Source organism: Bidens hawaiensis, unplaced genomic scaffold (genome assembly GCF_021521415.1).
Source record: "Bidens hawaiensis isolate Kalapana, Puna unplaced genomic scaffold, B.hawaiensis_p1.1 tig00030814_1, whole genome shotgun sequence".
NCBI classification, from domain to species: Eukaryota; Viridiplantae; Streptophyta; class Magnoliopsida; order Asterales; family Asteraceae; genus Bidens; species Bidens hawaiensis.
This window is the reverse complement of record NW_027495158.1, coordinates 62,591-88,687: the sequence shown is the minus strand read 5'-3', so window position 1 is coordinate 88,687 and position 26,097 is coordinate 62,591. Positions and strand designations below refer to the sequence as shown.

The window sequence follows — 26,097 nt, the reverse complement described above, 5'->3', positions numbered from 1 at the left end:
TATTTCGGTTGGTAAAAAAAATGTTTGGCTTCAGACTGTTTTTCTAGTCATAATCAAAACGTGGTCTGGAAGTGGAGGTGGAAGCGCTCCCCCAATCTCGGGATGAGTTAAATTAATGGCAGAATTGTTTAACTCTTCTTAGTCAGGTGCAATTTTCGAAGGATTATGATGATAAATGGGTTTGGTTAGGCGATGACTCGAAGATCTTCTCGGTTAAGTTGGTCAAACGTTTGCTTGCTAAACCGCCTAATCCGGGTGGGGATTTTGTTTTCCAATGGTGTAAGTGGATTCCTAGCAAGTGTAATATTTTCGGGTGGAGGATAGAGATGGCCCGTATCCCCCACGCTATCAGCCTTTAGCATGCGGAGCATTATATTGGATTCTATTTTGTGCCCTCTGTGCGGGGACTCTATTGAAATGGTAGACCATCTCTTCACCTCGTGTCTCATCGCATTAGTTGTTTGGCAAGGGGTTAGCCAATGGTGCAGAGTGGAACCGACTTTTGCCTTCACAATAAGGGACATCCTTAAGCTTCACTTGACGGTTTGGAAAGAAGATCAATTTAAAGAAATCTTTTATGGTATTTTGGTTATCACTTGTTGGTGCATTTGGAGGCCCGTAATGACCTTCATTTCTCTAACAAGGACGCTATTCCTAGAAAGATTTTGGATGAAGTCAAGTCTCTTGGTTATCTTTGGCTTAAAAATAGGTTTAGAGATAGATAGGCATCTTGGGCCGATGGTATAATTTTGCATTTGTGTAATATGTTGTAATTGGTTTGTTGTTGGGGCCTTTGTTTATGGGGGCGTTTGTTTATAAAAGTTAACTTTCAAAAAAAAAAAGTAACTACAACATGTAACTTTCATTTTAAGCTTAAGTGCTCAATTAGCACGGTTAGATCAAAAGCTGAGATGATCTAACGAATGTATATTAATCTAAAAAACAGTTACACTACTCTAGATAAGTAACATATATGACAACACACGTGTCACGATTAGATAAGTAGCTAGTCAATAGGTATAAATATAATGATATATACTCATTACTAAATTAGGATTTCACCATACATGAAAATAAAATTAAAGTATCACATGAAATACAATCATTATTCTAAAAGCCTATACACGAGTAAACTACACGTTATGTGATCATACACCATGATAAAACAAGAAAAAGACCAACAATTGCAAGGGTACAAAATTCAACACCTTTTTTTATGTCCTGTTCCATAACAACCAGCCACATTATCTCTTCTTCCACAAAGACTTTATACTTTCAACACTCCGTACACTCTTAAACTTCTTCCCCAAATCTTCTTCTTTCTTCAACCCTCCAATTTCTTGATCTTCACAAAAACAATGGATGTTAAAGATCACACCAGACACACCACCCATTCAGGTTACTTCTTTTTCTCATAGTCTATTCACCATTGTTGATTTAGTACATTAATAGCGGTTCTTGACTCAAAAAGTTGACTTTTTTCTTTGTGGGTTTGTTGATTTTGTTAGTTTTTTACCCAAAGTTGTCATTTTTATTTGTGGGTTTGTTGATTTTATTGGTTTCTTGACTAAAAGTTTTCATTTTTCTTTGTGGGTTTCTTGATTTTGTTAGTTTCTTGACTAAAAGTTTTCTTTTTTCTTTGTGTGTTTTATGATTTTGCTGGGTTTTTTACTCAAAGTTGTCATTTTGCTTTGTGGGTTTGTTGATTTTATTGGTTTCTCGACTAAAAGTTGTCATTTTTGGTTGTGGGTTTGTTGATTTTATTGGTTTCTTGACTCAAAGTTGCCATTTTTCTTTGTGGGTTTTATGATTTTGTTGGTTTTGTTGACTCAAAGTTGTCATTTTTCTTTGTGGGTTTTATGATTTTGTTGGTTTCTTGACTCAAAGTTGTCATTTTTATTTGGTGGGTTTGTTGATTTTGTTGGTTTCTTGAATAAAAGTTGTCATTTTTCTTTGTGGGTTTTATGATTTTGTTGGTTTGTTGACTAAAAGTTGTCATTTTTCTTTGTGGGTTTTATTATTTTATTGGTTTCTTGACTCAAAGTTGTCATTTTTCTTTGTGGGTTAGTTGATTTTATTGGTTTCTTGATGTTTGCAGGGGCTTATGTATGTCACAGGTTTGGATGGCCATTTCCGAACCCACACCCTAGTGCGAAACACCGGAGAGCACACAAGAAGATCTGTGGAACCATTGATGGTTATAACACTAATTTGGCCAGTTCAGAAGTGGTTTCAGATGATGATAAAGAAAAGACCCCAAGTGAGATTTTATTTATTTATTTATTATTATTATTATTATTTTGTTTTTTATTATTTTTTTTATAATATGTGAAATTTGTTTTGTTCAAGGTCCCAAGTTTGAGAAAAAGATGAACATTGGGGGTGATGAAGGTGGTGGTGGGGTCAGGGTAAGTTTTAGTAGATCTGAAGATGAGGTGTTTTCGGATGCAGTTACCGAATTTCCGGACAGTGGATCTGCAAGCAAAACTCTGCATAGAGACTTGTTTTTATCATTTGATGATGCTGAGTATGATGGTGAGTGTTTATTTATATTTTATGATGTTTGGCATTGTGTATTAAAAGTGATTAGTGTTATTTTATTTTTTAGGTCCAAATTACTAATTCAGCATTATCTAAAAGTATGTTGTTAATAGTGTATTATGACAGTAATATGTGTAAGTGGAGTGTTATTAATCTCATATTTACTCTAGACACATTTGTCATATGGTCGGTTTCAAGTTTACGATTTTGATTATATAATATAAGTATTTAGAGGTTGAATAGTCAGTTTTAGTGGATGCAACAGAACTGATTCTGGTTATGTAGTTAGTTATCTACCAAACACTCATAACAACTGATTATTTTATTTTTAGAACTTTAAAAAGCACCCTAAAACACTATTTTCGTAGGCCTTTTTGTTGCAGCACGTTATACGATTCTGGATTATTATACATTATATAAATATTTAATTATAGGTGCTAATATGTTGAATGCTCTAATAGAGATCAACAAAGTCAATACCGGTGTTGAAGTTTCTGAAAAAGTTGATACCCGTGTAGAGAAATCTGGAGAAGCTGAGATAACCACTGTATGTGATTCGATCGAGTCAAACCTTGAGTTGACTGAGACGGGTTTGGTCAAAGATGGAGTCTCGGGACACGCACCTGAGTCAACTCACATTGTCAACTCACAAGAGAGTAACTCTATTGATGTTGCTGAGGCAGGGGAGGAAAAAGGTCGAACGTCTGAAATCAGTACCGAAGAAGCTAAAGATTCAGAGTTGACCAAAATATCCCCTGAAGTTTCTGCAGTTTTCGGTGAAATCAAGCATGAAAATATTGAATCTGATTATAAACATGCTCCAGAAGAGGCTAAAGAATCCGCAACTGTTGAAAACGCTTCGGTTTTAACTGAAAGTGAAGTTCTTGGTGCACCAAATGTACACACTGAGGAATATTTGAACAGGCCCGTTGCGGTTTTGATTGAAAAAAAGGATATTGAAACACACGAATTGGTAACAAGCTCAGTAAAACCGATTCAAGAAGTTGTGAAGGAACCCGACACAGTTTCGACTGAAAAAAAGGATCTTGGTGGACCCCACTTGGAGAAACAGTTAAACGAACAAGACACAGTTTTGACTGAAAAAGAGGATCTTGGTGGACCCCACTTGGAAAAACAGTTAAATGAGCAAACCGATGAAGTTGTTGGAAACTCGATTTCTGTTTTGACTGAAAAACAGGATCTTGGTGCACCCGAATCGGATAAAAGCTCAAAAGAACATATTCAAGAAGTTGTGAAGGAACCTGACACAGTTTTGACAGAAAAAGAGGATCTTGGTGGACCCCACTTGGAGAAACAGTTAAACGAACAAACCCATGAAGTTGTTGACACACCGATCTCTGCTGTGACTGAAAAACAGGATCTTGGTCCATCCGAATTGGAAAAAAGCTCAAAAGAACAGATTCAAGAAGTTGTGAAGCAACCTGACACGGTTTCGACCGTAAAAGAGGATCTTGGTAGACCCCACTTGGAAAAACAGTTAAACGAACAAACCCGTGAAGTTGCTGAAACCCCGATTTCTGTTTTGACTGAAAAAAAGGATCTTGAAACACACGAATCGGAAACGAGCTCAATAAAACCGATTCAAGAAGTTGTGAAGCATCCTGACACGGTTTCAACTGTAAAAGAGGATCTTGGTGGACCCCACTTGGAAAAACAGTTAAACGAACAAGCCGGTGAAGTTATTGGAAACCCGATTTCTGCTGTGACTGAAAAACACGATCTTGGTCCACTCGAATCGGAAAAAAACTCAAAAGAACAGATTCAAGAAGTTGTTGAGCAACCTGACACTGTTTCGACTGTAAAAGAGGATCTTGGTGGACCCCACTTGGAAAAACAGTTAAACGAACAAGCCGATGAAGTTGTAGAAAAAACCGATTCGGTGTTGACCGAAAGTCAAGATCTTGGTGCACTCGAAGTAGAAAAATGCTCAAAAGAACACGTTGCAGAGCCCAATACAATTTTGACCGAAAAAAAGGATTTTGGTGCGCTTAAGTCGGAAAATTGCTCAAAAGATGAAGTTATAGAACAAAAGGTGGATAATAATAATAGTAGTAGTGTTGCTGATGTCAGCGTTGATAAATCGGTTGTGAATGACAATAATGCTTCTGATGTTGTTCATGTGCCTATTATAGAAGAAGGTAAGATGAACATTCAAGATTCTGGTGCTGCTTTGTCGGTAGCTTCAAGTAGTCGCAGTAGTTTGGAGGGAAATTGGGGATCGGTTTCAGGTACATTTGCTGACTCGCGGTCATTTATTTTATAAAGTTTTAAGGACTTCATATTTCAAAAAGGACAATTTCATTAATTTTTTGAATGTTAAAAATGGTTTTATAATATGCTAAAAAGAATCTTTTTGTTGAGTTTAAAAAATGCAACATTTTTAAAAGTGCAACGTTGACCGTTGGATTGTTAGATTATGATCCGATCTTGATTGACTTGAATTAGTGAATTAAAAACTACAAATTGACAGCATTGTTAAAACAGCATATGGACTAACAATGGCCCGTAAGAATAATATTATGAAATCTGAATCCGAATCTTTAATAACTTCAATAGTTTTTTTATCTTAATCCGAATCTTTAATAACTTTTAGTCATATTATACAATTGCTACCGTGTTTAAACTTTTAATCTTTTATGAATGTATGCTATCGCAGTGCTTTCTACTGCTTCAATCGACAGAAAAGTTAAAAGTCAACTCCGGGAAGTCAAATGCAGCAACTTCTGATATTTACGAGCCACCTTCATTCATGACACTAGTGGAAACCGAAAGCAAAGATAAGAAACCAGAATCTTCTAACGCACAAGATTCTCAAAAACCACAAAATCCCGAAGTTTCACAAGCCGGGTGGTTCCCAACTATGGTCAAAGTCAACAATGATTCCGAAGGGAGAAAAAGAAACGCGGAAGCAATTGCAAAAGTTACAAACTGGAGCGCCGGGAAGCAGTCTGCACCGTTAAAGAACCTGTTGGGTGAAGCTAAGTCGCCACGTGGCGCACAACCTGAGCCCATGGTTAAGAAAGATGAAGCTGTAGTCAACCCTGCGGTCAATGCTGACGTGTCGTCACCACTGAAGCTGATTGATGATGATAAGAAGGGGAAGAAGAAGGTTAAGGGTATAAGTTCGTGGGTCCCGTTCGTATGTTGTTCTTCGGTAAACGTTGTTAACTAGAAAGACGAGAAGATTATGCGAATGCGGTAATATAGTTGGATAGTTTGCTTGATTGGGGGTCTATATTTTGTTTAATGCGTTGCTAGAACCGTTGCAAAACTCGTATTTTGTATATTTTTATATAGTAGATGGATCATTATCGTGTCTTCAAGTGATACAAAATGGTTGAATTGTACTAGGAATTGTTTACAAACAACTTATTGGCTTATAAGTGTTTTCAAAAAGCCAATAAGTTAGAAAAATGTTTGGCAATAATAATAATTCTTTTTTATTTTAGCTTTTTTAAAATACGTTAAAAATCAGTTTTTTAAAATTATTTAAAATGGTTTTTTGAAAAAGTCAACAAGTCAATAAGTACTTTTCAAACTCAATCACAAACATGCCCGACCATTCAAGTTTTAACATTATTAGGCTGTTAAGCATTTTTCATATTTGCTTAAATTAAATGACTTATGAAAGAATTATTTAGAATTTAGAATTGTGATTTTATGTTATGTTTAGATACATTATATGCACATTTAATCCTTTGGTGACTTTAATTATAATGTTGAGACAAAGTGACAAAATACAATGCTTAATAAAATATAGATTCAAACCAAGTGTGTCCAAATTTTGTTTTTGTTTTTTTTGAATTTGATCCTACAAATATGGTAGACCCATGTGACAACTATTTTAAGTGTCAACCCTTGAGATTTATTTTTGTCACATTTCTTCCCTCCATGTTTCGGACTATATCAATTTGGCCTTTAATTTTTTACTAAATCACTCCATATTATAAAATAATAATAATAAATATATAATTTTCCCAGTAGATATGATCAATTAATATCATCATTTATTTTCTTACTCAATGTTTAATTCATTGGTTAAAGTTTAGAAATAAATAACATGTGAAGATTGTAAATTAGTTTTAAGGTTGCATACTCCTACCAATATGAAACTTGATTATCTATGTTCTAGCTTTTAGTATAAGGAATCTCATAATACAACATGATATATTTAGAGACACGGTAATATACATAAGTGCATAATCCTTTACGTTTTTTAATTAGCAATTATTTAACCTGTTAGGACACAAATTTAAATAAGTTTTAAACAAGTCGACATGTTTAACAAACATAACTTACTAAAACTCCAACATGTTAATACTTATATCGTGTCGTACTAACAAGTCTAATATCCATTATCAAAATAATGATTGTGATGAAGCATTTAACAAAACAACTTGTTAACTTTATCAAGCACCACACACTAATAACACTTAATAAAATAATATAGAGGTGGGAAAATAAATCGATTAACCGAACCGACCTGAAAATCAAACTGAAATCAAAACACTTTGAAACTAATTATATAGAAACCAATTTGGAACCGAGTTGTAGTCTTCTCCATCAAAACCAGTTAACCGAACCGTTACCGGTTAAAACCCGAACCGAAACCGATCAAAACACAAACCGAAACTGATCATAAACCAATTTTGATTTTTGTTGACCAAACCGAACCAGTTTTGAGTTTTAAACCAGTTTACGCACCTATAGTGTAATACCAATAACAGTTAATAAAATACTTGGAGTATAATATAATGAATCTAGCTAATTAAGTAAACATTTCACATGATATAAAACAATGTCACTTCTATTTAGGAAATAATAACATTGAAGGGTAATTACCATACATACCCCAAACATAAGAGGCAATATCTCACTTCAATCAAATCCCAAAGGGGTAATACAGTCAAAAAGCCACTTCACCGATCCCCAATTTGATTTCAATTCAATTCAAATAATCAAACCGCTCAAAACCCTAACGGCTACCATTACAATTGCACTAATCTCTCACTCATTTCTCGCATAATTGTCCGTCAAAACACTAATTGTGATCTCAATTAGATTATTATGAAGCACGTTAAGCAGCCGTTGCGAAATCCGATCTTACGGGAGAATGATACGCCGTCGCCAAACCCTAGCCCTAGCAAGCAGGTGAAGCATTCGAGTCGGAAACAGAAGTTGTTGAAGGAGAATGATCCGCCGTGTGAGATTACGGATGCGGCAGGTTCGCCGTGTGTTGGAAAAGTCAAGTCGCCGCTTCCGCCGCGGCCGCCGATGGCTAATGTGTTGAAGCGGAAGCTGAGTAATGATTTTGTGGCGGAGAGTGGTGTGGCTGGAGCTGATACTGGAGTGAAGGTAGTTTTTGGAATGCTTAGTTGATTGATTATTAATTGTTTGTTTGAATGTGATGAAGATATTTAGTATCTATTATGATTTGGACGAATTTAGGTTATATGATCATAAGTTTTGTGTTTGAATTATTATTATTATTATTATTATTATTATTATTATTATTATTATTATCATTATTATTATTATTATTATTATTTATATAGTTTTATTTATTTTTGCTGAATTTAGGTTATTTGATCATAAGCTGTTTGTTTGAATGCAAGGAAGATATATAGTTTTGTTACGATGAGGTTGAATTTAGGTTAATTGAGAACCTAACAGATTGCTCATAAGCTGTCTGTTTAAATATAAGGAAGATATTAATATTTGATTATGTTATGATGTGGCTGAATTTAGGTTAATTATAAACATAATAGATAGCTCATAAGTTGTTTGTTTGAAACTTTGAATTCTAGGATTGTATTTTAATTAGTAATTTTGTTATGATGTGGCTGAATTTATGCTATTTGAAAAGCTAACAGATAGCTCATAAGTTGTGTGTTTGAATGTAAGGAAGATGTTTAGTTTATTTGATCATAAGTTTTTTGTTTGAATGTAATGAAGATATACAATATTTAATTTTATTATGATGTGGCTCAATTTAGGTAATTTGAAAACTTAACAGATTGCTCATAGGCTGTTTCTTGTGAATTTAATGAAGATATTTTATTTTATTATAATGTGGCTCAATGTATGTTATTTAAAAACCTAACAGGTTGCTTATAAGTTGTTTGTTTGAATTTAATTAAGATATTTGATTTTATTATGTTGTGGCTCAATGTAGGTTATTTGAAAACTAACAAAGTGCTCATAAGTTGTTTGTTTGAACTTTGAATGTAAGGAAGATGTTTAATATTTTGTTTTATTCTGATGTGGCTGAATTTAGGTTATTGTGCGTGTGAGGCCACCAAACAAGAACGAAGAAGAGGGGGAAGCTATAGTCCAGAAGACGTGTACTGATTCTTTGACCATTCTTGAACAACCATTTACTTTCGATTATGTTGCAGACTCAACATCTACTCAGGCTAGTTGCTCTTAATTTGTTTGTTTTGAGTGGAATCTGTTTCAGTATTAACCTGGATGATGTATTATAATATTATAACCTTCCTGTTGTTTTCTGTTTGTCTATTCAGGTGGATATATTCAATCTTGTTGGAGCTCCACTAGTTGAAAATTGTCTTGCTGGATTTAACAGCTCTGTATTTGCATACGGACAGGTATTCTTACTGTGAGCGTAATAGTTTGTTTCTGTGTCCTCTTGGCTGTTATGTATAACTGTATTAACTATGTACTGTCTATAACATTTGAGTAGACCGGGAGTGGTAAGACCTACACAATTTGGGGGCCAGCTAACGCATTATTAGAAGGCGAACTATCTAGCGGTCAACAAGGTTTGACACCCCGTGTGTTTGAAAGACTTTTTGCTCGCATTTCTGAGGTGAGATTATATGTCTGTAATAAATTAGCTTAATGTTCATTTTTCTTGTTATCTCACATTTCAATTGCAAATTTGCATAGGAACAAAACAAACATGCTGGCAAACAACTTGTATATCAATGTCGTTGCTCTTTTCTCGAGGTAATGTGCTAGTCTATTTATCATGGACGTGTGAACTTTCACTGTTACACGTATCCTAATTTTGAAACATTGTATTTGCAGATCTACAATGAACAAATTACTGACTTGTTGGATCCAACTCAAAAAAACCTTCAAATAAGAGAAGATATTAAAACAGGTGTTTATGTGGAAAATTTGACTGAGGAGTCTGTTTGCAGTATAAAGGATGTGACCCAGCTTTTGAAAAAGGTATCTATGTCTAAATTCACATTGAATCAATTGCTTTTGATTTATATATTCTCACATGTCATAGAAGTGCCCTGATTAAATAATGCATGACCCTTTTAAGAGTACATATACTTGTATTTCAGTGTCAGATCTAGAAACCTGATATAAAAATATGGCGCCACTTAATATGTTGATGTCTTAAAATTTGACGTGATCTAAACTCTTACATAAAAGGTGTATATTTGTTGGATTGATATATACTGTGTTGGGAAAGTGACTGAAACTTTGGCCAGCAGTTTTCACCTGCTATTTGTGGAAACTATGTTAGATTATACAAGTATTTTTCTTATGTACAAACATAAAATCTGGTTTCCTTTGCAGGGGTTGTCAAATAGGAGAACTGGCGCTACAAGTATTAACATGGAGAGTTCACGTTCACATAGTGTTTTCACTTGTGTTGTAGAATCAAGATGCAAGGTGATACAATAAAACCATGGTTAAAGAGAGTTCATTTTCAAATTATTTACCTGTGTTATACATGAAAAAACTGTTGATTTATAGTATCTTATCTTGTAAACTAATTTCCAAAAAAATTACGATTTAAACTTTGTAGAGTATGGATGGCCTAAGTTCCTTCAAAACTAGCAGAATTAATCTTGTTGACCTTGCGGGGTCAGAAAGACAGAAGTTGACCAGAGCAGCTGGAGAGCGCCTAAAAGAAGCTGGGAATATTAATCGTTCCCTCTCACAGCTCGGGTATGGAATCTGATAATTGTTTTGTTATTTTAATTGAATGTAGATTTATAATTGAATTAAGTTATGTGTTTCAATTGCAGGAATTTGATTAACATTCTTGCTGAGGTTTCTCAAAGTGGAAAACAGAGGCACATTCCTTATCGAGATTCAAAGTTGACGTTTTTATTACAAGAATCTCTTGGTGGCAATGCAAAGCTTGCCATGGTCTGTGCCATATCTCCTGCACAAAGGTATTGTGAAACTTTATTTTATATCTTTTTTATTTAACTCTATGTTTTATTGTTTTAATTTCTTAAGCATATTTGTGATTTCACAATAACTTATATCTTTTGTAATTTAATGATACAGCTGTAAGAGTGAGACTTTGAGTACACTGAGATTTGCTCAGCGTGCCAAAGCCATTAAAAACAAAGCGGTTGTGAATGAAGAGACACAAGATGATCCAAAATTTCTGCGTGAAATCATTAGGCACCTTAAGGTACAGTTTTAGTTCATTCTCTCTCTTAGTAACGGGTCAAAATGGTTTGGTTCAATACGAGTAATTTTTGGTTTTGGTCAAAACAGGCCCCTTTTGTTAAAAAAAAAATTTATTCAAACAATTCGCTTATAAAGGGGGTGTTTGGGGTCTTTTATGAAAACTCATTATAATTTTTCCCTCTCACATCAAAAGCAACCCCAAAAACCTTATTCCTTTTCAAAAAGTTAATAAGTCATAAATTGGTGAAAAACTATGATTACAAATATTTTGCTAACATAATAACTTTTAAAATGATATGATTTATGAAGTTTTATGCTTTAATCATCAGCCAATGTTGTTGACATGAACTGATACATTCCACACATCCTGTTTCCTATTAGGCCATTGTTTCTTTTTCTAAATATTTTCTGTTTGACACAATAACAATATTTAGCAGGTTGAAATTTATATATCTACTGTAAAAGTGACCATGTGATAATATCTGAATATTGTAATTACAATGGAGGGTGAACTGTTGGGTCTACAGGCCATACACTAATAAACCCGAATGATAGAACACTAATAATTAACATCTACTAACCGGAATTGATATTTAACAGGAAGAACTGTTGAGAATGAAGTCAAATGGTAACCACGTTGACCCAGGAACGGGCTATTCAACAGCTTGGAACGCTCGAAGAAGCTTAAATATTTTGAAAAATAGCTTAAGTCGTCATCCAATGGTGTTGCCTCGCATGGATGATGATAATGATGAAGAAATGGAAATAGTTGAGGAAGCAGAACAAACGATTTTAGCAGCCACTGAGGCATGCGAAATCATGGAATCAGGTAGACATTAAATCTTGAAAATGATAACTTCTTAAGCTAAACTCGTCTACAAACAGTTGACCACCAAATCTTTTACACTGACCCTACAGATGCAAATAATCAAAAAAGCTTGATCCATTCATTAGATGATAAAACGTGTGATCAGGATTCTTCAAAGAAGTTGGAGGACGGTGGGACCCCTAGCCTAACCATAGCCCCATCTGAAGCAACCCTGGTTCTGGAATCTCCCACTCCAAGCGTTACACCACGAATTATTAAAAGCAGTAGAAAAAGTTTAAGGAATTCCTCCACTTTGACTTCTTCTCCGGAAACTAACCGTTTGGCTGCCAGCTTAATAAACGGGCTTGAAATACTTGACAAACATAGAAAAAGTCCTATTTTGGGCCGTTCATCATTCAGATTTCCATATAAGTCTGTTGCATATGAACCAAAGCCAGTTAAAAAAGAGATCGGCGTGCAAACAATTTCTCTAGAGAACGAGTTTTTTTGCAGCAAATGCAAGGGTAAAAGTTTGGAAGAAGTAAAAGATGCAAATGATGATTTGAGTCTACAGTTGGTTCCTGTTGATTATGCGCTGTCGGATGATAATGTATCAAAGCAGATTGTTATTCCAAAAGTATGATTTTAACATAAAAAAAGCTGTTTGGATTTAATTTCTTTTTGTTTTTGGTCTTGTTAATGTTTTAACATTCTTGCAGGCGGCAGAAAAGGTTCTTGCTGGATCCATAAGGCGAGAAATGGCTTTGGAGGAGTTTTGCACCAGACAAAATGCGGAAATCATGCAACTGAATCGTTTGGTATGTTGGTTTTGATTGTTTTATTGTTTTATGCTATCATGAGATGATGCAAAAACCCTTTCAACCACTTTCATTCCACTACAGGTACAACAATACCAACATGAAAGGGAGTGCAATTCAGTTATTGGGCAATTGCAGGAAGATAAAATTGCCCGCCTTGAGAACCTCATGGATGGAGTATTATCAACAGAGGAGTTTGTAGACGAAGAATTGAGATCTTTAGCAAATAAGCATGAGGTATACATTCTATATTCCAGTTATATTATTTTGACAATTTTATTTATTGCTAAAACAAAGTGGTATATTAATCTAAGCATGTAAGTAAAGTGATTTAGAAGGTTGTGTTCATAGAATATGTACTTCAAGCAAATATCAACCCGTTTGACCCGTCTCTCACTTTGCCATTTTTTTGTTTAACAATATTTTTTAAGGTTAAATGTAATCGAAAATAGACCCATTCATAAGTATAGGCATTCCTATTCTTCAATTACATTCAAGTTTTTACCATCTCATCTTTCTAGGTGATATATTGAGATGACCTGGTTAAGTAACAGGTTAGTTGGGTTGACACGCAAAAGCTTTATTGAATTTTTTAAGTACTCAATAAACTGATACGGTAATTGTGATTACTAAAACAGAAGTATTAATTTTATAATTATTTATTGAATTAAGTGATTTTAGAAGGTTTTATGCATAAAAATACACTTCATGCAACTTTCAACCTGTGTGACTCGTTTCCCATTTGGCTTTTTTTTTTTGTATGACCCATTTTGCCATTTATTCAATTTTCATATTTAACCCATTCAATCCATTCGAGATAATACTCGATCCGAGTTGACTCGTTTATAAGTAAATGAGGTAATCTTTTGTGCTTTTGTTTCTACATGCAATACAGATTCTAAAGGAAAAATATGAGAACCATCCTGAAATTTTAAAGAAAGGAATCGAGTTAAAAAATGTTCAAGACGAATTGGAGCGTTACAAGAACTTTTTTGATATGGGAGAGAGAGATGTGTTGATTGAGGAAGTTCAAGATTTAAGAAGTCAACTTCAATTGTACATTGACTGTACACCAAAGTTGACCAAAAAAGAAAGTCCACTTTTGCAAATAACTAATGGAGAGTCAACTTTTGAGAGTGCTGAACAGATACTTGAATCCGAAAGAATCAGATTCAGTGAAACCGAAAGCAAATGGAATTCACTTATAGAAGAACTGAAATCTGAACTTCAAGAAAGCCATTTGCTTGCTGAAAAACAAAGGCGTGATCTTGATTATGAAAGAAAATGTTCAGAAGAACTGAAGGAAGCCTTGCAAATGGCTTTGGAGAATCACGCACGGATGCTCGAGCAGTATGTTGATTTGGAAGAAAAGCATACGGACTTGCTTATAAGTAAAAGGAAAATTCAAGATTCTATTGAAGATGTTAAGAAAGCGGCTGTTAAGGCGGGAGTTAGAGGTGCAGAATCTAGATTCATCAATGCTCTTGCTACTGAGATCTCAACCTTAAAAGTTGAAAGAGAAAAGGAGAAACGAAGATATAGAGATGAAATTAAAGGGCTTCAAGAACAGTTAAATGACACTTCTGAAGCTGTACAGGCTGCTGGTGAGTTGATTGTTCGACTCAGAGATGCAGAAGAAGCTGTCGCTCTTGCACAGGTCAGATTCTTGTTTTTGCTAATTAACACATACATTTCATATGAATCATAGGTAATAATAATGCTTTGTAGTTATTTATGTTAACTAATAGCTCTTATACTCTTTACTGAAATGATAGAAGGTTGTATAAAAATAAATAATATCACTGTGATTTGGGAGTTTGAGAGCATATAGATTTGGCAAGATAGACATGTGGCACGGGTTTGGGTTAAAACTGGTGATATGGGGTCGGGTTGACCGGATAACACTCTTTAAGTCCGTTTTATTGAATTTTTTTTCAATGTTTATAACTTAACTATTATTAAAAAAAACGATATTGTTGCAACAACAGTATATCTTTGACTAAAACAATTTTGGGCGTTGTATGCATTAAAATGGACTTTTAACTAGTGCTGACCTGTTTCATCCGTTCGTCCTTTTCGCCTTTTACTTTAATTTGACTCGTTTGAGATAGAACACAAACGAGGTTGACACATGTATAAGTAAATGGGCCAAAACACGTTTTAAATTTTCAATAATTAACCAGTGTACCAAATATGATAAAAAATATATATTGTTTTATTAGTTATATGATTATACGAATAACATGATTTAGGAGGTGTTATGCGTTGGAAATACATTTTGGGCTATATTCAACCGGTTTGACCCGTTTAGTTTTTTTTTTTCATTTGGCTTTCTGTGGATATAGCATAACCTGGACTAATGCATTCTAGTCAAATTGAATTGTTTTAAGATTTAGCAACTTATAATGTTTCTTATTTCTTTAATGCAGGCACGGGCTATGGAGGCTGAACAAGAAACTGAAAATGCTTTCAAACAGATTGAAAGACTGAAGAAAAAGCAAAAGACTGAAGCATCGCCATCAACTCCTGTTTATGACATGCCAATATACGATACAGGGTCAAACTTCACAGTTGACCATCAACCCAAAGAGGAATACGAACAGTACTTTAATCTGGATAAAGAACCCACTTCCTGGTTCTCCGGAAAAGACACATGCAACATTTAGGTACCAAACTTTCGTCTCAAAATTTGTTTGTACTTATATAAAGTTCTTGTTATAGAAATGTAATATTTCCAGTTCACCTTCACAAACAATCTTTAGCCAATATGTATGATGATAATATTTTGTTCGAAATATAGATAGGGTATGTAGGGCCCTATTCATAGAGAGACAAATGATCTTTCGGATTCATGTTTAGATAATGTAAGTTTCAGAATCTTAGATTCTTTATTTTCTTTGGCCTTAAGTGTCAACTGGATAGAGGGAAATCTTCAAGTAGATCATGTCTATTACTTATTAATATTATTATTAGTTTATTACACTTATTAAATAATATATAGATATTAGTATTATTATTTTAAAAAAATAAGCATAGACAGGGAGTTCACAAGTACCATTTTAGTAGCCCCCCTGAATCCTGTTGTGTGGTGAGTCTACTTCATGTCAGTAGAGACCATTAAACAAGTAGCTTATGGCATTGTCTTCTTTGATATGTATATCTCCCCTACTTATGGACCACTAAGGGTATATATGTAATAAAGGAAAAAACCAAGTAGATAGCAATCTTGGCCTTACAATATCTTATAAAGATAGATAATCGTTTATGATATTTTATTTGTACAAAGATAGGGATTTATAAACGATTATCAAGACACAGAATGGGCCATGATCGCGATATCAGGCCGGTTGTCCTACAAGCTCCTTTTGTCCAGTTTTTACATATATTATTGCTTTCTGGTTGAGCTTTGAGAAAGGTGTGATACATATACAATATTTTTACGAGAGCTCGAGCTTGGTTAGTTTCAACTCTCGGCTCGTGAGTTGTTTTTTCAAGCTCGAACTCTGCCCGGGCTCAGCTCGTTTATTACTTATAAATTAATTTTTATCTATTTTTAATTATTTTATATATTTTGAGAAAACCTTAAACGAGCCTAAGGTTGGCTCGAGCTCAGTGTGAAGTTAATACGTACAATTCCAAAGGTGGTAAAACTTAAAAATACACGAGGCCCGTTAAGGCCTGACGAGCCTGAACGAGATTCCCATGCAAGGCTCGAGCTTGGGCTCGATAACTAAACAAACTTGTTTGAGGCTCAGGCTCGAATGATCTCATCTCCTTTTGAGCTTTTTGTCAATATGAGCTCGGGTAGCTCGCGAGTGGTTTGACTCGTTTGTTGTGCCTTTGGTTTTTAGTTATCTTTTTATTTGACCTTGAGTGAATGGGTTAAAATTGCCTCCTCTATGTCTAGGCTGTTATTTTGGACCAAGTATGATTTGTAATCTTTATAATTTAGCAATTTGCCTAGATTCATAGTTAGGATATTTATTATATCTTAATCTTATGAACTTGAATTGCATAAAGATAGAGAAAGTTGGCCCTGTTTATATGAAAAACTTTAGGGACATAAAGTATGCAAGTTAATTCTGACAGAAGGACCATCTTTGGGCATTATAATCAAATTAGTGACAGTTTTTTTGGTAGTTGAACTGTTACTATAGAACATTTACTCAAATTAGTAATTATTTACAAGTTACTCCATTGGTTCATCCAACTATATATAATTAGATGATACCAACCCATTAAAAGGATTGGAAGAAAGAAAGATACATAAAGTAAGAAACAAAGAGTGTGATTTATGAATATGTAACTGGTGACAGCCTGGTTATTGGCCCATCTTCCTTAATCATAATTGCACCAAAACAAACATCTCCCATCAACGTCCCCTCTTTAACTATATTAATAATATTAATGGGATTATTACTAGTCTTGTTAGTTATTATTATTATTATGTACTACTAAGTATTCACTTTAACATCATTATAAATGATATTTGACTAAGTTATATGGTTAGCGATTTAGCGGTGGCAATGAGTTCATTATACTATTGATGTATTGATTATAATCATAAAAACTCTAACGACATGTTTGTCTAATTGTCTCTTATTATATAATATGTTGATGAGAATCATGAGATAGTGATCATTTGAATAAATTTTGATACCTTTTTAAATTTACATGTTTAATTTGCTAGAGATATAATATATAACTCAGATCTATCCATTTTTTTAAAAAGGATTTAGAACATTACATGCAAGTCACAAACATATATAAATCATCTTTTCTCCTTGAACTTTAACCAAGTAAAAGTGATGCTTACTTTATTTTTATGGTAAAAGAAAGGTCCACTTTTTAACCAAGCATTGCCTTTTAGGTTGAGAAAATGTTTTAAGAAAACATCTTGTTGAAAAAAAGTTACTAAATCGAATAATGAGTAGTAACATATAACAATCTATAGTCTAAACCAAATATTATGAATACTTTACACCATATCAGATCTAACGTAAAAAACCGTACTCTAAAGTCTAAACCAAATATTATGAAACCCCAATGTATGCACCCGTATATCATGGTGTATTTTTATTTAAGTGTTATATTTACAAAACTAAAATAATTTCTTTAATAAAAGGTTTTAAATAATTTTTATATACCAACTCAATGTGCTAAAGATAAATAAACCCTGGTTATGCAATACTACTATTAGCATTTATCAAAAGTTGCTTGCCCAATATAATGTTGTATCTGGATTTTATTTATATTTTCTTTCAAATGCCTTTTTTATTATTTTTGTTATTGACTATTTAATGTTCTCTTTTTATAGATATAAAACTTTGGGTTAATCAATGGGAAGGTGACTGAAATCTAATGACAAGTTTGGTAACACTTACTATTTGCATCAAGTTATGATCTTCCAAAAACAATGTAAAGTCAATGTCAATGTTCACATAAGCTGGCTCAACCACTATTTGGTGGATAATAACTAAGAGGGACCAACCCCAATTCCATTATTCACAAGAACCCTTATTCCTAATTACATTCCCTTGTAACATACTTCAACACTCCACTATGACCAAATCCAAATATGACAGGCTCTAGTGATATGCACATCATGCAATGCAAGTTGTACAATGTTTTAAAATATAACATTTTAGAAATGTGTGCTTGTTTGGAAAATGGAAACCTTGTGTAAAAGGGTAAATGATTGGGTAGGTTTGTAATAGTTGATTGGGCTTTTTGTTGTTAACAATCATCATGAATTGCCATAAATTGCCTTGGAATGTACTTTACATTTACAATAATGCTACAAACTTTTAGGTACAATGTCTAAAGGTTACGTGATAGTACATGTTTTTGTTCATTTATTTTTATATCTATTCAAAATCAAATGTCTTTTTCATTCATTTTGTTTACAGCTAGAATGAAAACTCTCATATAAATCAATATTAATATTGTTACATATTTAGAAATTAGACCACCATTAACAATGATGTTACAATGTTTTATAAACACAAAACTACTAAGGGATTTTTTGGTTTCATAAATATTTTTAGTAAAGCCGGTGGAATAATAATTTCTCTAGAAATGGTGTATTATTAAACTTTTTTTCTAGAACTTATTAATAATAGTCTATTCTTTTATTTATATTTCTAAGTTATTTATATAAGAGTATAATATTATGTGGTCTGTCATCATCTATGTGAGGGTTACATTCTTTGAAAAATTACTAGCCATATAAATAAAATGATATAACAACACTTTGGGTTTTATATATAACATATAAAAACATATATTTATATAAGTTGTATATTGTATACTTTCTTTTTAATGTAAGCTGAAAAACTAAAGCCTAAAAGGTGAGTATGGGTCAGGATAAGGCACATACACATGTAGGCCCACCTTTATTTATATCTCTAGTCTTTGACGTATTGCATTGATACTTTTGTTGTAATCCAGAAAAATATTCAAGACCAAATTTCTTGAGTTAACATCAAAATTTGAAAAGCATTAATGATATACATATATATATACAATATAATGACAACCACAACATGTCTGTTTATATATATATATATATATATATATATATATATATATAGGATGAGTATCATTACAGAACTGTTAAATTGTTTAAGAACTTGAAGGAGTCTTTGAAAACTAACGTTTTTTGTAAAAAAAATTTGTATGTTAATGGTATTTGAGTGTAGCTTTATCATTTTGTATATCTATACTTACGAGTTCAGTTTTTAAAATTAGTTTTTATAAATATCTATGTTTTGTTTTACACTTATGTAAATTTGTTAGTATATTAATTTTACACATATGTAAACTTGTGATTAATATATGTAATCAAAATTTTTTATATAAAATATGATAAAACTACTCTTAAATAATGTTAATATATAAAAAAAATTAAAAAACATGTTTGGTTGTATAGAGTTCCTAATAGTTCTTAATTTTTTTAGAGTTCTTAAATGATACTAACCCTATATATATATATATATATATATATATATATATATACAAATATAATATTTTTTATCTATGCGATCATGAAAAACGTAAACAAATTCTTCACATTTATTTTATATTGGTGAACAATCACAATGTCATTTCGAAAATAATCATATGATACACCCAAAAGTACCATTACCCACTTTTGGGTACATTGTATGTTATAGGGTGTACAAGAAACCAAAAAACCATTTCGAAACTGAAAAAATCGAAACGAAACTGACGGTTTGGTTTTATGTTTTTATAAAAACCGAACTAACGGTTCAGTTTTGATTTTCCATGTAATAAAAATCCGAAAAAATCGAACCGAATTCCTAAATTTTAATTTAAATTATTATTTTAAGTAATTTATAAGAATTTAATAAATATGTAACTCGTATATTTTTGGTCAAATATATAATAGTCTATTAGTTAACAATGAACAAAATTATTTATACTTAAATTAATTATTTTTTGCTACTTTTTTTTTAGCCTCAAATTTTCAAGCTCAAATGAAAAAAACCGAAAAAACCGAAACTAAAATGAAAACCGAAAAAGCGAAACCAAAATAACCGAAATCGAACGGTTTCAAAAAATCCAAAAACCGAAGTTTTGGTTTTCGGTTTGGTTTTAGCCTAAACTGGCACCGAACCACACCACGCACACCCCTAACCATTTGAAGCATATAATTTTAGCACGCGATCATAAAATACGTGTAAAGTTTAATGTGAAATTTTTATATACTGTGAAAAGTTTTTTGTATATCAACATTTTTTAAATGCATACCAAACTATATGTGTATATTACAACTTATTATTGTAGACATCAATCCCTCTTATTAATCAAAATTAAATGGACTTATGTATGTCATGTCCCCACAAACAACTGTTCTACAATCTAACAAGAAAATTTAAACATATAATCTTGCCACAAATTACGCAAACCGCAATCAAATGTTTCAAGAATTCGAAATAGTTTAGTTATTTATACGTATCGTATATGTTGTCGTTTGATATTATCGTATATGTATTATACTGTACTATACAATTTATTACAACCCTAAATATATATCAAGTTATACAAAGTCTAAGATAAGCATTATATTTTAAATGTAACATCATCTTTAGTATTGCTAGATGTTTCTTGAAAATAAATTTTCTTGATTATGACACTTCTCAACAGTTAAAATCACCATAAAAAGTAAGAAAAGAAAAAAAATCTTTTATTTTTCAGAAAGTTAAAGCAATAACCATAGTGCAAAAATCTTTAGAGCAATCTTGATAACACCTAAAAGTTTCTTGAAAAGACTAGAGACCTAACAAACATATTGTTTGTGTCAATTTTATTTGTTAAAATTTAAAAATCTAGTAGTCAATATATATCATATGTTTTTGTGTTTGTTTTATCCGTTGTTGATAATGTATTCAAGTAGTTTCATGTCAAGTTATTGACTACAAGTTTTGGGATATCGAATGGAGATATAAGCAATCGAGTACCCAAATTTTACTAATGATCAGTAGTTTGTTTTGTGAGACGGTAAAAAGAGGCTAAAACAACTCGACAAGTAACATATATCTGACGGTTTAGAGTAATAAAGTCGTATAAGTAAAAGCAAACAAACAAAAGTTGAAAATGAATCAAGAAACTCGATTTAAATTTATCAATATGGTAAGAATAATATGAAGAAAAAAAGATTGAAGTAAAAAAGCTTTCTTTTTTCTATCATCAACCCCTACAACATTTTCCTTACCATGTTACAACATATTACTAGCAACTAACTTTATAAGGTTCCATAACCCCTCGGCCACCGCCAGCCAACACCGCCACCGGATTCTTGAAATTAGTCTAGAATTATACCAACAATGTGTCTTCTATATCTCTCTCTCTATACATAAATCCATCATATTTGTATAGTGATCAAGTATTATAGCTCAACTTTCATCTGACCTGTAAAAATGTTCAAACGTAAGAAAATCTTGACTTTTTAACTCACAAGAAGTCAAACTTTAAAAAAAGTTAACTCACCGTGAAAGGCGCCTTGTGGCTGATCCTGGCTTATTGCCATCTTTACAATACTTTGAAGGTCATTTTCCCAAAATGTTGAAGCCTAAATTTTTATGTAACAAGAATTCTTAATACAAATCTTGACATATATTTTAGTAACTAAAAATTTAATTTAATTTACCTCACCAAAACCATCAATGTGAGATGGCTTCATGGTCGCCATTAACGGGTTCATGGAAAACGGATTCTCGGGTCCATCAAGGACCATACCATTTATTTGGGATTGGAATCCGTATGGGAGTGGTTGCACCGAGGCATCAAAAGGGTTCACATTGTCAGGCATAGAAACCATAGGCCGAAACATCTGAAAATTTGCACACAAAATTACTCCCAAATTATCAAATACGGAAGTGAATGGTGTTTGGACGTGAGTTTAAATAACAGGTTATCTGATAACATGTTAAAAAATCCACGTCCAAAAACCCCCCTCGGATTCAATAAAAACGAGTTAGAAAAGCTTACATCTTTAGATAAAAGTGCTTCCATACTCACATCCATCCTTGGATTAACATGGGCCAATTTCATAGACAAGAACTAAAAAAAAAAAAAACCATTAGAAACAAATCAATATATTTTTATTTAAACTATGATAATTTAGTACTAAATCAATCTTAATTACCTCAACTTGTCTCTGCAATGACTGTACATAGTTTATAATCTCATCAAGCATAACAGCTTTTCCTGTGACCTATAAAATCAAGATTACAACCTTAATATCCAAATGCTTCATCTTTTACTTCAAAATGTGCATAAAAGTAATAAAAATTGAAACTTTCTTTTACCTTGTTACAACCCGGAACAAGATCTTGAAGAAACTTCATCCGTTCACTAATTTTCTCTCGTCTCACCTAAATTTTTCCAAAAAAAAAAAGTAAATATAAATAAAGAAATGTGAGTTAATTTTGTAATAATCGCGTCGCCGCGTCTCCTAAGACTCATGCGCTACAACATTTTGGCGAGATAAAAACTAACTGATCCCCCCCTCTCTCTCATCCACATCAGATAGCCGTAATAATAATAACAATAATATTTTAATAATAATAATTTTGTTTTCCATAAAGACAACGCTCTTTTATTTACTATGACTCGAACGCAGTTCCTTTGAACATCTAAGAGACTTTGTTTCTGTCATCAGCATCAACTCGGGACTAATAATAATAATATTAATCTTGTTAATGTTGGAAAAGATTGCTTACTCTTTCTGCAAGACTATGGCTGTCAGTGGCCTGACCTCTTCTGGCTCTAACATGAATGTAATCTTTTGGTGCTTCTTCTGTTGACTTTTCATTCCTCTTTTTATCTTCATTTGACTTGCTTCTTTTTGCATCTGATTCCTCTTTTTCTGCCTCTGCCACAACCTGCAAACACGAGATTTACTTCAAATTTCAACACTCTGTCAACAAGTACAAAAATATATTACTAGTAAAATGACCAAACTAACCTTGTCATCTTTAGAAGTTGTTGTACTTGTTTGTGTTTCTTTTCCTTTTCCTTTAGGAATCACCTTTCTCTTTCTTCCATTATTATTATTATTATTATTATCCTGTCCTTTCATTCCGGTTCCGGTTTCAGTGTCGGATACAGATGGTTCCTCTTTATTTTCTTCTGGGAATCCGACACCGAAACTCAAGAACCTTGCTGCTCTGTCAGCAAATCCAGGATCAGTCCTGAATGGGAACTGGTGATTCCCTGGAACTGAAAGATTAGCCTTTGGAGGTGAATTCAATGGAGTATTGTAACAAGAATTGGTAGCACTTGTGTCAGTGGAATTGCATATTCCACCAAGTCTACCAATCAATTCCCGGAGCACAATGCTGTCAGCTGCTGCTCCGGGAATTGAAACTCCGGAACTGGAATTGGAATTGGAATTCAAAACAGACTCAAAAACATCTCTTTGGTCCATTGAATTCTCACAATTTGAGTTGAAAAATGAACCTTGAATTCCAGTTCCAAAGACTGAATTCCAGTGTTGAGGGAATTCAATTCCAGTTCCAGTTCCAGTTCCGGTGTTGGTGAAAACTTGATCTTCTTCCATAATTATTAAAAGGGTATGCAGTTTCTTGCAAATCTTGAAATGGGTGTGTGTTAGTTTTGAGGGATGGAGTAAGAAAGATTGGAACTTTGGGAGAATTGATAAGTCTTTTCTGATTCTTGGAATTTAAAGTATGTGAAAGATAGAGTGTGTGAGAGAGGGTGTTTGTAAGTGTGTGTGGGAGGGCAGTTGTGAGTTGAAGATAGGTGATAAATAATAATAATAATAATAATAATAATAATAATAATAATAATAATAATAACAATAATAATAATAATAATAGATAGAGATGGGAAAGCGAAAGTGAGTTACACAAATATGATATAAAAAATATATACATATGACATAATATTTTAATAATAGATAATATCATAATAAATGTTTGGGAAGTTGGTCTAGTAGTAAGAAGTCTATTCTTTTTAAGTAGAGACGTAAGTTTGATTTTTATTTAGGCTAGTCTGAATTTAATAGGGGGCAAGGGTTTACGGAATTTATATGGCTTCTGCTTATTAGGGGCATATGGTTTCACGACGGTCGAGGAGTTGACGTTGGACATATCCTGAAAGGATGGGTTTACACGTGATAATCTATGTCGTTCAAAGAAATTATATGATAGAATAAATAAAAATAGTATAATGTATATTTATGATAAAAGTAAATATTAAACATATATACATATATAATTACACATATTGATAAAAAAATAAAGAGATTTGGAAAAGGTTAAGCTGTTTAAATCAAATTTAACCAAATTACTTATAATAATTTTTCAATGTGGAATGTGAAAACCCCAAATATTTATGTGATGCATGACAATGTTTGAAAGAGTGCCTTTTATTATACTTAGTAATAAAACATTTAATATTAAAGCAAAATACAACGTCAATTACAGATGAGAAAATATATATATATATATATATATTCATTAAGGAACTATGTTCATGCAATAAAAATAACCATATAATAAAGTGATTAGTATATAAGAATAATTGATTGATATAGAGCAACTAAAAGACTATTTAATAAAAAGTCATAATGCGCCTCACGGCCTCAGTTTCAAAAGGTTAAAAGGTAAAGCGTGTGCTAGCTACTACTACTAGTCATATTATTATTAGGAGTAAGTTTTATTATACAACATTCATTTATAAACAGTAAATTCTCATATACATTTATAAAGTATGAGTATAAATTATCCCTTTCTTTTAGTTAACTACAAACTAGAATATTTGTATACTACACCATTTTCTTAAACTAGTTTCATGTCTAAAGATTGAACCTGAAACTTTCCATCAAGCGACATAACTATCGTTTATATAATTTTTTATTTTTTATTATTATTTGAAAGGCTACTTCCTTATGTTTAGGCTATTGCATTCTTCAAATTAAAGAACTCCGTTATCTCCACTCTGTCCATATATACTATGTTGTCTTAATCGAGCTCACTTCAAAGTTTGGCTTGGGCATTCATTATAAAAACCTCACCGCCGGTTGTCACATATACAATGGTGTTTGGGACTGGGAGTATAGTGGAAGAAAAGTAATTTTCTTGTTCTTATGTTCTTTTCTTGATAAAAAAAGGTAAAAGAAAACAATAGTGGAGACAAAGGGGATAGAAACAAATCTAAAACGGTTAAAAAACAAGAGGAAAAGAGAATCTAGAGGAGTTGTAGATGTTTAGAAACTAATGCATTATTTTGTCATTTTATAACCTGATTAAATACTAATACGTACTTTTTCTTAAGACCATGTGTAGTGATTGTAATGAGAGACACTAAATCGGCAATGTTCCACCCTTGAAATTGTGATATCATTGCCATGTGGACCTTGCGTCATCTCAGCTATCCTGTTACAACCCATGATTACTAAAATCGAAACAATGAACGCCTTTCACCCCTACTTCTGAACCGTGTTAACATTTTGGCCACCAACTGACCAACATAGTAACAACAGTGTAGCTTTTAACCCTATAACTTTGTTCCAAAGTGTTAATATGATATCACCAAATAAACAATAAAAGTTACCTTTGTAATTTATAAAAGACCAATCAAAAACTCTAAAGATGTGTATTTGTGACTTGTGAGCAACTTAACCTAAGGGTGATTTTTTAAATAGTGTAAAAATATATACCGAGAATAATTCACTTTATTTATTTTATATTGCTTTACAATTTGTCTCTAGACATAGGAAAATAAAGAAGTAAACTGAAATTAAAAAGAGGCCTATGGATCTTAAGGTGGCATTAATCATTGAAGTAGACCCTAAACAATATTTGACCCAATAATTAACCCCCCCTTAAACAAAGTTTATTATTAAAATTATTGCAGTTTGTCAGACCGCACGAATTACTAACAACTATTAACAACAGTATTTTATTTTTTTAAAATAAATTTTCTACGTAGTATATTCTTTATATACTA

At 32.6% G+C, this 26,097-nt stretch overlaps 2 protein-coding genes and 1 pseudogene across 4 annotated transcripts; 2 read left to right on the top strand and 1 right to left on the bottom strand.

The window, feature by feature from the left end:
* Positions 1-1,224: 1,224 nt before the first annotated feature.
* On the top strand, positions 1,225-5,822 carry LOC143581143 (uncharacterized; annotated as a pseudogene). Its single transcript, XR_013143785.1, has 5 exons — positions 1,225-1,398; positions 2,099-2,260; positions 2,350-2,535; positions 2,976-4,790; positions 5,219-5,822. The product of XR_013143785.1 is annotated as an uncharacterized LOC143581143 (transcript).
* A 1,494-nt stretch (positions 5,823-7,316) lies between these two features.
* LOC143581141 (kinesin-like protein KIN-12B) lies at positions 7,317-15,891 on the top strand. The gene is made up of 16 exons (XM_077063990.1): positions 7,317-7,917; positions 8,840-8,977; positions 9,087-9,170; positions 9,266-9,391; positions 9,472-9,531; positions 9,613-9,759; positions 10,120-10,215; positions 10,352-10,494; positions 10,575-10,724; positions 10,843-10,972; positions 11,572-11,800; positions 11,890-12,416; positions 12,499-12,597; positions 12,682-12,834; positions 13,493-14,254; positions 15,027-15,891. The coding sequence occupies exons 1-16, from the start codon at positions 7,630-7,632 to the stop codon at positions 15,261-15,263; spliced, it is 3,369 nt and encodes a 1,122-aa protein (XP_076920105.1). The 5' UTR covers positions 7,317-7,629; the 3' UTR covers positions 15,264-15,891.
* Positions 15,892-21,278: 5,387 nt separating this feature from the next.
* On the bottom strand, positions 21,279-23,936 carry LOC143581140 (transcription factor bHLH62-like). 2 transcript variants are annotated; one of them, XM_077063989.1, is made up of 7 exons: positions 23,086-23,936; positions 22,845-22,990; positions 22,431-22,496; positions 22,268-22,336; positions 22,111-22,182; positions 21,770-21,952; positions 21,279-21,691 (listed from the first exon to the last, which is right to left on the bottom strand). In XM_077063989.1, exons 1-7 carry the CDS (start codon positions 23,681-23,683, stop codon positions 21,584-21,586), a joined length of 1,242 nt encoding a protein of 413 aa, XP_076920104.1. In that variant the 5' UTR covers positions 23,684-23,936; the 3' UTR covers positions 21,279-21,583. The 2 variants fall into 2 exon arrangements, with proteins under 2 accessions (XP_076920104.1, XP_076920103.1); XM_077063988.1 differs by having other exon boundaries at positions 22,845-23,006; positions 23,090-23,936.
* Between the last annotated feature and the right edge of the window lie 2,161 nt (positions 23,937-26,097).